This window comes from Bos mutus, chromosome 19, assembly GCF_027580195.1.
Source record: "Bos mutus isolate GX-2022 chromosome 19, NWIPB_WYAK_1.1, whole genome shotgun sequence".
NCBI classification, from domain to species: Eukaryota; Metazoa; Chordata; class Mammalia; order Artiodactyla; family Bovidae; genus Bos; species Bos mutus.
Genome location: NC_091635.1, coordinates 47,829,609 through 47,843,145, shown reverse-complemented (window position 1 = coordinate 47,843,145; position 13,537 = coordinate 47,829,609). Strand labels below are relative to the sequence as shown.

The 13,537-nt window shown below is 45.5% G+C and overlaps 1 protein-coding gene across 4 annotated transcripts in view; it reads left to right on the top strand.

The window, feature by feature from the left end:
- The window catches only part of LOC102272192 (C-C motif chemokine 3-like), a 47,037-nt gene extending 34,433 nt beyond the window's left edge, over positions 1-12,604 (top strand). For all 4 annotated transcript variants that reach the window (XM_070390499.1, XM_070390497.1, XM_070390498.1 and 1 more), the window contains 2 exons: positions 11,601-11,715; positions 12,119-12,604. In XM_070390499.1, coding sequence (XP_070246600.1) covers positions 11,601-11,715; positions 12,119-12,209 — 206 coding nt within the window. In that variant the 3' untranslated portion in view covers positions 12,210-12,604. The remainder of the gene's footprint in view (positions 1-11,600; positions 11,716-12,118) is intronic.
- The last annotated feature ends 933 nt before the right edge of the window (positions 12,605-13,537 follow it).

The window sequence follows — 13,537 nt, the reverse complement described above, 5'->3', positions numbered from 1 at the left end:
TGGGCCCATCACTTCATGGCAAATAGATGGGGAAACAATGGAAACAGTGACAGACTTTGTTTTCTTGGGCTCCAAAATCACTGCAGATGGTGATGGCAGCCATGAAATTAAAAGACGCTTGCTCCTTAAAAGAAATCTATGACCAACCTAGACAGCATATTAAAAGGCAGAAATATTACTTTGCCAACAAAGGTCTGTCTAGTCAAAGCTATGGTTTTTCCAGTAGTCATATATGGATGTGAGAGGTGGACCATAAAAAAAGCTGAGTGCCAAAGAATTGATGCTTTTGAACTGTGGTGTTGGAGAAGACTCTTGAGAGTCCCTTGGACTGCAAGGAGATCCAACCAGTCAGTCCTAAAGGAAATCAGTCCTGATCATTCATTAGAAGGACTGATGTTGAAGCTGAAGCTCCAATACTTTGGCCACCTGATGCAAAGAACTGACTCATTGGAAAAGACCTTGATGCTGGGAAAAATTGAAGGCAGAAGGAGAAGTGGACGACAGAGGACAAAATGGTTGGATGGCATCACCAACTCAATGGACATGAGTTTGAGCAAGCTCCAGGAGTTGGTGATGGATAGGGACGCCTGGCGTGCTACAATTCATGGCGTCACAAAGTCAGACACGGTTGTGCGACTGAACTGAACTAAACTGATCAAGGAAGCTGGAACACAAGAATGGATTAGGAGGAACTTATTGACTTGGGGGCACTCTTTCTGGATATAGGCTATAACTTCCTGGCAAGGATCGCAGAGGTTAGTGCGATTTTGCAGCCAGGAAATCTCCAGAATGCTGGAGAAGGCAATGGCTCATGCTGAGTGAAGTTAAAATACTTGAATTGCCATGACAGGTGGAGAAGAAAGGGATAAAAATGACTATGGAAGTGGGCATGACGGAGTAGATAAACCATGTGAGGCTGAAAGATCCTCCAGATTATATTCTATGAAAAGTCCCAGAAAACGCATTATTCATCAAAGCCATCAGGACTGGCTGGTGAGACAGGGACCAGCATCAGCGGTATTTCTCCTTTTCCAGCTAGTACTGAGGGTAGGAGTGGCTGATACAAAACTTGGCCCATTGATAGCAATGGGGATAATGCCCTCTGACCTTGAATCTTCAGAATTACATCTCTCACCATTTTGTAAAACTGTTAGCTATTATCTCTTCAGATCTGTTTGCTGTCTCATTCTCTCTTTCCTCTTATTTTGAGATTCTAATTAACTAGATGGTTAATTAACCAAATAGATGCCCTGCTCTATTCTCTATGTGCTCTTATCCACTCTTTTGTATTTTTCATTCACATGTTTCCCTTTGGTTCATTTTGGTATGTTTGAACTTGACCAATATTTCTTCAGTTGAGTTTAGTCTACTCCAAGGTTTTATTTCAGTTTTTGCATTTTTTGGACCCAAAATTTGTATTTTTACTTTTACAAATTTGCAACAATACTCGTGGTAGTTTCCAGTTCCTCACCAAAAAGCTCAAGCTTCTTCTCAAGGCATTTGTGGCATCAGCATCTGGGATCTTGTTTAAAAATGTTTTAGAGTTTGAGATTTTCTAAACCACCCGGGTGATGGGGCCTGGCCTCCACTTTGTTCAAGGAACGGTTTTCTTCTCATTTACTTTCCCTCCTATAAGCCCAGACAGAGGATGGTTTCTTGCAGTCCCTTCACTTGGGCAGCACTGGACTTTGTTTTCCTCCAGCTGAGAAAGGCTGTGAAAGGTTCAGTTCATCTTCTCAGCCACCTCTTCTGAATTGCAAACATCCTCAATCTAGAAGAGACTGCACTGCCAGGCTCAAATTTCTGGATTTCTATCATCTCTGGATAGAGAGAGCCTCTTGATGAGGGTGAAAGAGGAGAGTGGAAAAGCTGACTTAAAACTCAAAATTCAAAATACCAAGATCATGGCATCCAGTCCCATCACTTCATGGCAAATAGGTGGATAAAAAGTAGAAACAGTACTTGGGCTCCAAAATCACTGTAGATGGTGACTGTAGCCTTAAAATTAAAAGATGCATGCTCCTTGGAAGAAAAGCTATGACAAACCTAGATAGCATACTAAAAAGCAGAGACATAACTTTGCCAACAAAGGTCCATATAGTCAAAACTATGGTTTTTCCAGTAGCCATGTATGGATGTGAGAATTGAGCTATAAAGAAAGCTGAGGGCCAAAGAATTGATGCTTTTAAACTGAGGAGCTGGGTAAGACTCTTGAGAGTCCCCTGGACTGCAAGGAGATCAAACCATTCAATCATAAAGGAAACCAGTTCTCAATATTCATTGGAAGGACTGATGCTGAAGCTCCTGATGTGACGAGCCGACTCATTGGAAAAGACCCTGATGCTGGAACAGATTGAAGGCAAGAGGAAAAGGGGATGACAGAGGAAGAGAGGGTTGGATGGCATCACCAACTTGAAGGACATGGGTTTGAGCAAACTCTGGGAGGTAGTTAAGGACAAGGAAGCCTGGCGTGCTGCAGTCCATGGGGTCGCAAAGAGTCGGACACAACTTAGTGACTGACAGCAAGAACATCTTTTCTGGGGTCTTTAAGCAACAATTCCTTACTTCTGACTTGCTGAGGTAGGTTGTCTCTTGACCGAGAATTCTACATTCCTGGTAAATCTGCTTCATGTGGAACACTGAGGAACAAATTACTAGTGTTTAATTAAGAGTGTGGGGCTTGCTCTAGTTTGCAGTTTTGATCACAACATTACCAATTGTGTGACCTTGGACAATCTCACTGAAACTCTGTTTTCTCATTTGTCAAAGGGAGATAATCAGAGTACACACAACACAGTGATTTTGAAGAATAGACCACGCATGTAAATCCCTTAGTTACCAGAGAGGTTTAGGGTGCACATAAGAATTGTTCAGTTGCCAATTTGCTTAGTTCCTTATGAGGAAAGAGAAGAGTGAAAGAGTTGGCTTAAAACTCAACATTCAAAAAACAAGGATCACGGCATCTGGTCCCATCACTCCATGGCAAATAGATGGAAAAACAATGGAAACAGTGACCGACTTTATTTTCTTGGGCTCCAAAATCACTGCAGATGGTGATGGCAGCCATGAAATTAAAAGACACTTGCTCCTTGGAAGAAAAGCTATGATCAACCTAGACAGCATATTAAAAAGCAGAGACATTACTTTGCCAACAAAGGTCTGTTTAGTCAAAGCTATGGTTTTTCCAGTAGTCATGTATGGATGTGAGAGTTGGACTATAAAGAAAACTGAGCGCTAAAGAATTGATATTTTTGAACTGTGGCTTTAGAGAAGACTCTTGAGAGTCTCTTGGACTGCAGGGAGATCCAACCAGTCAATCCTAAAGGAAATCAGTCCTGAACATTCATTGGAAGGACTGATGTTGAAGCTGAAGCTCCAATACTTTGGCCACCTGATGCAAAGAACTGACTCCTTGGAAAAGACCCTGATGCTTGGAAAGATTGAAGGCAGGATGAGAAGGGGATGACAGAGGATGAGATGGTTGTATGGCATCACTGACTCAATGAACATGAGTTTGAGCAAGCTCCAGGAGTTGGTGATGGACAGGGAAGCCTGGCTTGCTGCAGTCCATGGGGTTGCAAAGAGTTGGACATGACTAAGAGACTGAACTGAGCTGAACTGACTTATGAGGAAATTGTTTCTCCAGATGTGGGGCCAGGAGTTGGCATCACCCAGGGATCAGCTTGGGCTTCCCTGGTGGTTCAGATGACAAAGAATTTGCCTGCAGTGTGGGAGACCTGGGCTCGATCTCTGGATTGGGAAGATCTCCTGGAGGAGGGCATGGCAACCCAGTGTTCCTCCAATATCTTGCCAAGAAGACCCCATGGACAGTGGAGCCTGGCAGGCTACAGTCCATGGGGTCACAAAGAATCAGACACGACTGAGCAATGAAGCACAGTACACAGAGCAGGGATCAGGCTTAGCTATTTCCTTTCCATGTGACAGATTTCTCTCTGAAGTGAATGATCAAAGCCTTCTTCCACAGAGCAGGACGCCCTGATGGACTCCCACAACTGTCCTAACTGTATAAACGGGACATGCAAAAAAACCAAAAAGGATAAGCCAAGCTTAACCACGCCCTAGATGGAAAGAACGGAATTGGAAAGCCTGGAGGTAGAAGGACGGTGAAACTCAAGATTATCTTTCCAGTAATTTGTCTATTTGTTGAATACTCACCATAGACCTACAAGTCTGGATTTAACGCTTAGGAGGGTCAGCAGCTGTAAAAATGGCCATACTCTTTGATCCAGAAATTCTATTTTTCAGAACCTATTTTATGTAAATTAACTCACAAATGGGGAAAATTTTAAGGACAGTGGTTTTTTTGTGGTAGTTTATCTATGATCATATAATTGATAGCCAACTATATAGTCTACATTGCTGGACTGGCATAGTGGTTAATGTTTAAGAGCCTAATGCCAGCCTCTTAAACAAATAGAATGACATGGAAAGACTTGATTTTTAATATTACATATGAATAAGCAAGATGCAAAAAATGCAATCCTGGGAAGAAGAGAAAAACAGAAAGAAATAAACCTACTTTATATGCCGATCCACTCCTCACCCCATGTCCCATGCGCTGTCTCTTCTCCACAAGCCCGGCCTTTCACTAGGAAGGAGGAATGATTCTGATATTACACCAGGATAAGAACACATGATCATCGACAAATTTTTGACAGATCTGGAGAGAAATGAGAGAAACAGCAGGCTCTGAGGTGTCTGCCTAACCATGAGGAAGTGGCAATCAAGAGCCCCAGAAAAGCCAGATCAATTTCTTCCCCCCTTGGAGGGTGGCTGGCCAGAAGTTGGTGATGTTAGTGCTCAGGGCTGCGGAGTAGGGCACAAAATGAACCAAGTAAATTAAGCATTTCTTCTTGACCGTGAATTACTGTTTTGAATCTCTGCCTATCTTGTTCTCAGTGTCTGTCTCCCTCTTCAGCGAATATAGCTATTGGGTCAGGGAGCCCTTGTTCCATCTCTTTTAGGGAAATTCATCCTGTCCACAGAGACAATCGCCAGCAAGATGCCACCTTCTGTACATCACCCAAAGGCTGGAGCTCCTTGAGAGAGCCAAGGGACTCTGTCATTTTGTTCATCCTAGGAACCAACTGGACCTGGCATTTGCATCTTATTAGTGAATGCCGGAGAAGGCAATGGCACCCCACTCCAGTACTCTTGCCTGGAAAATCCCATGGATGGAGGAGCCTGGTAGGCTGCAGTCCATGGGGTTGCAAAGAGTTGGACACGACTGAGCGACTTCACTTTCACTTTTCACTTTCATGCATTGGAGAAGGAAATGGCAACCCACTCCAGTGTTCTTGCCTGGAGAGTCCCAGGGATGGGGGAGCCTGGTGGGCTGCCGTCTATGGGGTCGCACAGAGTCGGACACGATTGAAGCGACTTAGTGGTAGTAGTGAATGCGTTAGACCTCAATTTTCCCCACTAACAATGGGTCTACCAGATCCAGAGACAAGATAGTTAAAACTTCCTGAGAAGTTTGGGAAATAGCTCAGAATGTTTTAAAACCTTCTGTGAAGTTCTTTGCTTTCATGTGAGAAATCTCAACCATAGAGTTTAAGTGATGTGGTTTAGACATCCATCCAGAGCACTGAGAAACAATTCTAAGAGAAAGGAAGGATGAGAGTCTTGTGATACAGACAAAACTCATGAGCTGAGGGATGTAGTGAAGAGATGGTTGACCAGAGCAGCATGGGAACTCATCAGTGATAGGCAGGAAGAGGGCAAAGCCAAGATAGAATGGGGCAAGTGCTGCTGCCTCCATCCTTCTGGAGTCCATCCTGTATCCTTGTCCCTTTATAGGCAACTCTAGAGCATGAGAAGCTGGAGGCTGGGCATGATCAGAGGGGAAGTTGCTGCATGGTGTCTTGTTATGAGTTGCACATGTTGGGGTCCCTGGGGTCACACAGAGGTTCAGAGCATCCAAGAAGAGCCCAGTTGCTCATTTGTTGGGGCTGATCGGCTGGAAAGGTTTTGGCCAGTGAGATGATGTTAGTGTCAGAGCCATAAGGACATGGAAAGATCTACAGATTAATAGTTCCTCCCACAGAGCAGATCTGATGCTCTGCTACAGCTGTTCCGATCACAGAGGGTGACACCTACGGGTAATGTCACAGCACTCTGAGCACACAAGTCCCACTGGAAACCGCATCCTGGGTGAAAAGGACCATGACATCATGTTGCTCAGACCACTTCTGAGGAAATGATTCACGAACAAGGAGGTGGGGGAGCCAGGAGTTGCCGTCACTAAGGGACCAAGCTTAGCTGGTCTTCTACCACGAACAGAGCTTTATGGATCATACCATTCCCTTTTGCGTTTCTCAGAGCAGACGTTTCTAATGTTCTTCACAGGTGTTTTGACTGTGACATATCTACTGATGCTGTAGAGTCTTCAGTAGCCTGAGCTGTGTTTGATCAAAACTCAGATGGACAGAATAAAATTGGGGAAGTCTGGGACATGACAGATTTGATGTGATAGATAAATCTGGCTTTTAAATCACTGTTTCATTCATCAAACATTCACCAGTCCCTACAATATGCCATTAAAATCTTGTTTAACAGTTGGGTATATAAATGAATGCACATTAGTCATGGGGTGTCTCTATAAAGCAGGAGTCCTAAATGTCCTTATTTTTTGGCCCAGAAAGTCTACAGCTAGGAAAATATCCTATGGGGAAAAAACCTCATTTGTTGAAAAAGGTTTATGCATATAGATATTTGGTGAAGCATATTTATAGCAATTAAAAATTGAAAACAGTCCAAATGTGCTACAGTAGTGGATGACAATATTAATACGCTAGGCTGATGGATGAGGAAATTAGGCAGCTCTTAAAAATACTGGAATGAGTTGGAAACGTCTTGTACTGTTAAGTGTAAATAAGAAAAATAAAAATTTGCATTCATATCATGGCTACAATTATGTCCCTTCCCTTTCCCACATACATGGTAAAAAGAGATAAAAAGCAAATAAGTAAATGGAACTATCATAAGCCTAGGAGAAAATACACTTGAAAGAAATAAGCCAAATTAATAGTCATTTGCTAAGTCACTTCAGTCGTGTCCGACTCTGTGCGACCCCATAGACGGCAGCCGACCAGGCTCCCCCATCCCTGGGATTCTCCAGGCAAGAACACTGGAGTGGGTTGCCATTTCCTTCTCCAATGCATGAAAGTGAAAAGTGAAAGTGAAGTCGCTCAGTCGTGTCTGACTCTGTGTGACCCCATGGACTGCAGCCTACCAGGCTCCTCCATCCACGGGATTTTCCAGGCAAGAGTACTGGAGTGGGGTGCCACTGCCTTCTCCGTTAATAGTCATTAGGTTTGGATAATAGAACTTTTCCTACCTTTAGGGAAAGACATTTTATTCAGATTGTGCCTGAGTTCATTTATGCCAGAATAAGACAGGAAGAATGTAGATGAACACCACCCCCAACCCCAGCTCCACATCCTTACTTGCATTTGCCACGCTGCCTACCCAACTTTCAGAAGTGAAACAATTCTCTATTCTTTTCTGCATTTTATATATATTTAAAATCAGCTTTAACTACTTTTGAGAGTATTCTATAGTCAACATTACAAATTATGATTTCAGAAAAGCCCAATTGCAATTTAAAACACTAGCAACATTACTCTCTCTCCACTCCCTCTTATGCAGTGGATGAGACTTTTTGAGAAGATGTGATGGCTGAGTAGCAGCAGCTATTTCCCCACCAGGAGGTGACAAGCCCAAAGAAGAAAAGCCAACAAACTGTTGAAGGGAGATATTTTCAGAAGAGTCGTTAATGATGTCATTGAAGTGCTAGACAAACCCTGGAAATGCCTTGACTTTACAGTAAGGAAACAGGAAATGTTCTAGGATTCTTTAATAGCAAGGACTTCCTCTAAAATTTATTTACCTCCACAGTTTCTAAGGGCAAATTATTACTACAAGAGGTGAATTTGTTATCATATTTAGTTGTAAGTGATCTTTTAATTTGGAGAAGACAATGGCACCCCACTCCAGTACTCTTGCCTGGAAAATCCCATGGATGGAGGAGCCTGGTGGGCTGCAGTCCATGGGTCTCTAGGAGTCGGACACGACTGAGAGACTTTACTTTCACTTTTCACTTTCATGCACTGGAGAAGGAAATGGCAACCCACTCCAGTGTTCTTGCCTGGAGAACCCCAGGGACGGGGGAGCCTGGTGGGCTGCCATCTCTGGGGTCGCACAGAGTCAGACACGACTGAAGCGACTTAGCAGCAGCAGCATCTTTTAATTGTTATAAATAAGCTGTTATACAGATGACCTCATCATTGTGCTTATGTCCATAAGATAGATCTCTGGCAGAGTTTTTCTGTTTAAAGGGTAGCAACAGTTTAAGGGTCATCATATTAGCTCCCAATTAGCCCAGCTAGAAGGTCTTGTAGGTCTTCATAGAACTGCTCAACTTCAGCTTCTTCAGCATCAGTGGTTGGGACATAGACTTGGATTACTGTGATATTGAATGGTTTTCTTTGGAAATGAACCGAGATCACTCTGTCATTTTTGAAACGCAAGTACTACCTTTTGGACTCTTTTGTTGACTATGAGGGCTACTCCATTTCCTCTCAGGGATTCTTGCCCACAGTGGTAGATGTAATGATCATCTGAATTAAATTCACCTATTCCCATCCATTTTAGTTTATTGATTCCTAAAACGTCGATGTTCACTCTTGGCATCTCCTTTTTCAGTTCAGTTCAGTACAGTTCAGTAGCTCAGTCATGTCCGATTCTTTGAGACCCCATGAATCACAGCATGCCAGGCCTCCCTGTCCATCACCAACTCCCGGAGTCCACCCAAACTCGTGTCCATCGAGTCGGTGATGCCATCCAGCCATCTCATCCTGTGTCGTCCCCTTCTCCTCCTGCCCCCAATCCCTCCCAGCATCAGGCTCTTTTCCAATGAGTCAACTCTTCACATGGGGTGGCCAAAGTATGGGAGTTTCAGTTTCAGCATCAGTCCTTCCAATGAACACCCAGGACTGATCTCCTTTAGAATGGACTGGTTGGATCTCCTTGCAGTCCAACGGACTCTCAAGAGTCTTCTCCAACACCACAGTTCAAAAGCATCAATTCTTTGGTGCTCAGCTTTCTTCACAGTCCAACTCTCTCATCCATACATGACCACTGGAAAAACCATAGCCTTGACTAGTTGGACCTTTGTTGGCAAAGTAATGTCTCTGCTTTTGAATATGCTGTCTAGGTTGGTCACAACTTTCCTTCCAAGGAGTAAGCATCTTTTAATTTCATGGCTGCAATCACCATCTGCAGTGGTTTAGGAGCCCAGAAAAATAAAGTCACTATTTCCACTGTTTCCCCATCTATGTTCCATGAAATAATGGGACCAGATGCCATGATCTTCATTTTCTGAATGTTGAGCTTTAAGCCAACTTTTTCACTCTCCTCTTTCACTTTCATCAGGAGGCTTTTTAGTTCCTCTTCACTTTCTGCCATAAGGGTGGTGTCATCTGCATATCTGAGGTTATTGATATTTCTCCTGGCCATCTTGATTCCAGCTTGTGCTTCTTCCCGCCCAGCATTTCTCATGATGTACTCTGCATATAAGTTAAATAAGCAGGGTGACAATATACAGACTTTATGTACTCCTTTTCCTATTTGGAACCAGTCTGTTCCATGTCCAGTTCTAACTGTTTGACCACTTCTGATTTACCTTGATTCATGGACCTAACATTCCAGGTTCCTATGCAATATTGTTCTCTACAGCATCAGACTTTCACCATCAGACACATCCACAATTGGGTGTCGTTTCCACTTTGGCTCAGCCTCTTCATTCCTTCTGGAGTTATTTCTCTGCTCTTCTCCAGCACTTTGGGCACCTACCAACCTAAGGGGTTCACCTTTCAGTGTCATATCTTTATGCCTTCTCGTACTGTTCATGGGGTTCTCAAGGCAAGAATGTTGAAGTGGTTTGCCATTTCTTTCTCCAAACAAGGGACTAGCTATTCTGTGTCCGTCAGCCTGTTGATGGTGATGTCTGCAGGAATTTGACCGGACTGTACTTTTTGTGGGGGCCCCACAGATATTTCCCCAGCTGGAGCCAGTGTTCAAGCTGGACGGGCCATTAAGGTTCTTATTATTAGTGTAAGACGAACCTCAATAACCATCAGGGGACTTTGAAAGACAAGGTTTGTTACTTGGAGTTCCAGAGGGTAGACAGCACGGCTGCGGCTGCACAGTGAGGTCTCAGAGGGAGAGGGCTCAGACCTGGGGCTCTGCCTTTATTGGGGTGAGGGTGGGGTGACCAGAGTATTACAGGTTCACTCTTTATTGGTGAATTTAAAAGATAAGAGAGAAAGTGTGGAAGGGAAAAGGGAAGCCACTCAAATGGTCAGTTATCTAGGTCATCCAGAACTTTCTAAAAGGGGAACTCCATGGGTAGGGCAGCCTGGCCCATCATCTAGTTCTGTATCGGGGGATGTGCTTATTCAAGATGGATATCTTTGAAATGGATGCCTCGCAATCAAAAGCTTAAGGTAGAATGTTTGAGGAATGAGCTAAAGTCTGAAAGGCCAGCCTCACTCCGGCCCCTTCTGCAGCTGAGTATTCCCCGGATCTGTCCCCACCCAGGGTGTGCTTTTAGCTTGGCTCGGGGGGCTTCTCAAGACTCTGTGGTATTATCGTCTAGGTCAGAGCTGTGTTGTTGGGACAGCTGGGGGTGGGTCCCAGAAGGTTCAGCTCTGTGGGGAGATGCTTGGTGTACAGATCTGCCCTTGTGAGAAAGCACCACACAATCTTGTCACAGGGTCACACCAGCCTCTCACCTCCTCTCACTGGGGAAACCATTTCCCCATCAAGTAAGCAACACGAGCGCTCCTGCAAATACGCTGAGCCCTTGTGGTGACCCGAAGCTTTGCTGGCTTCTGCCACTCACAGCATGATACCAACGCCGTGACAAAAAATACACCCCCCGCCTCGGTCTCCACAAGTTTCCGTCCTCTAGTGTCCCAAGGCTGCCTATAAAGAGAGGACACAGCCCAGACCCCAGCAGGAGGCTGCAGCTTCAAGTCTCGAGTCCAGCTCCACTGGGCCCACCTGACTCTCTCACCCGCCCAGCATCATGGAGATCCCCGGGGCCGCCCTGGCTGTCCTGCTGCTCACCGCGGCCCTCTCTGCCCACACCTGCTCTGCCACCTGTGAGGCCTGTCCCCAACTCTTGGCCGAGGTCTTTCACCTGAGCCCTTAAGTAGAGAGCTTCAGAGAGACTTCAGACACTATTTCCTGAGCAGAACTTTCCTTCCCAGGGTGGTTTTTAGCAATTCTATTCTCTGGCTCTGAGAGACAGTGGCAGGGAAGCCCATTTTATGGATTCCTGGGAAAATGAGGCCCAGGTGGGATTCTGACAAAAGCTGGAATCTGTGTCCAGTGGGCTCCCAGTGTAGCCTTTGGTCTCCTCTGGAATCCAGTTGAAATAACACCACTTCCTCCTGGATTCCCCCGCCCCCACCCCCCGCACTGCGTCCTGCAGGTCTCCTGACCCTCGAGGGGCCGCTGGCTGCCTCTCCCCGTGAACAAGGACTTACCACGGTCTGTCCCCTCTCTCACAGTTAGTACCAACACCCCGACCGACTGCTGCTTCTCCTTCGTCTCCCGGCAGATCCCACGCAAATTCGTGGACGACTATTATGAGACCAGCAGCCAGTGCTCCAAGCCCGGCATCATGTAAGGGCCAGCCTTCCTGCCCGCCCTGGGGAAGAAGCCTGGGGGTCTGAGGCACCTCCTCAGAGCTCAGGACACCAGGGGGGCCCCTGCCATCTTTTCTCACCTGGTTTGGGGCCTGCAGAGGGTCCTGAGGGTCTGCCCCTGGGCAGAGGGAGGAGAGGGAAGGGGTGACAGCAGGAAGCTGTCCTCTTTCTCATTTGCCAAACAACGGTGCTGGCTTTCCAAGGGGACCCCCATAGGAGACCCAGGAAGGTCTGTGAACCCCAGGGTTAAGGCGACATGATTTGAGCATGTGGACAGGCCCTGAGATGTCCGGGGCAGAAGGAGGGAGGGGTCCCTGGGGGCCCAGGATCCCACCCACGCTGCACTCACCAGTGTGTAACCCTTCTGCTCCTCTCCACAGCTTCAAGACCAAAAGAGGCCGGCAGGTCTGTGCTGACCCCAGTGAGGACTGGGTCCAGGAATACATCATCGACCTGGAGCTGAATCCCTGAGTGGCCTGGGAGCTGCAGGGAAGATGTTCCCTCTATGGACAGTCAGGGACGCAGGGCAATGACCCTGGGACTCCAAAAGGCACCTCTTCTGTGGGTCACACCCCATCCCCAGCCACTCACTTCACTTTAATGTCTCCTATTTAATTTTTCTCATTTATTTCCACCGTGGAAGTGTGTGATGTCTTGAATATCTGCTCTGACCCCCTCTTCCCCACCCATCCCTCCCCCTTCCTCCGTAACTGTCCTCACTCTCAGTACTTGGATCAATCAGTGTGATTGGAGCTCTCCTGGCACCACTCATATCATACATGCCAAACAACAAATGCTGGTTGAGTGGTTTTGCCCAGGACTGTGATTCAAAATATTGAAGTCTCTTCCATAAAAGGTAAACCAGCCTTTTCCTTGTGGTGACTCTCTTGATTTTGTCTTCCCAGCAGCCAGAATCACGGGTAGAGACTAATATGGGGTGAGGAGGGGAGAATAGGGAAATATGAAAAGGGGCAGACCACGAGTAAGGAAAAACATTCTAGAACAAAAACACCAGACATTCCCCTGGAGATACTGTCCAGGAAAGTTAAAACCGGCACATTAATTTTTAAAATTTATTTTTATTTTTTAAAAATATTTCTTTGTTTATTTTTGATTGTGCGGGATCTTACTTGCAGTGTGTGGGCTCAGTAGTTACAACACAAGGACTTGTTTGTTCCATAGCATGTGGGGTCTTCGTTCCCCGACCAGGGATTGAACCTGTGTTCCCTGTATTGGAAGGTGGATTCTTCACCACTGAACTGCCAGGGAAGTCCCGACATGTTATTTTATAACCAAATCATAACTTACCTACTTAAATGAAAACCAAGGTGGTGTGTATTTGTGCACACAATTGCATTTTTGTATGTGATTTCCTCAAAATAATGGCTCACACTTGTTGAGGTCTTATCAAGCGCTAGGTTTTATGATCAGTGCGTATAGTAGTGTTGTGCTTAGCGCTCACCTTGGTGACAGGTAAGCCAGCCCTGCCTGCAGTCTAACAAGAATACCCTACCCGCCCGTTGATGGAGAGTCTTGTTCACCTTCTCCATTGCTCTGCACTCTGCTTTTTTGAGGAATATTCTTCAAGCCTATATCTGAGCTGAGACTTGGGGGCTAGAGTGGCCAGAGTTAAATTTAAAAATATGGGATGAAGAATTCTTTAGCATAAGGATGTCCCATGCAATTGTTGGGACATACTTATACAAAAATTATTTGTTGGGTATCTGAAGTTCAATTTTAACTGGGATTACTGTATTCTACCCGGTGACCCTACTTGGGGTACACACCTCTCATTAAGG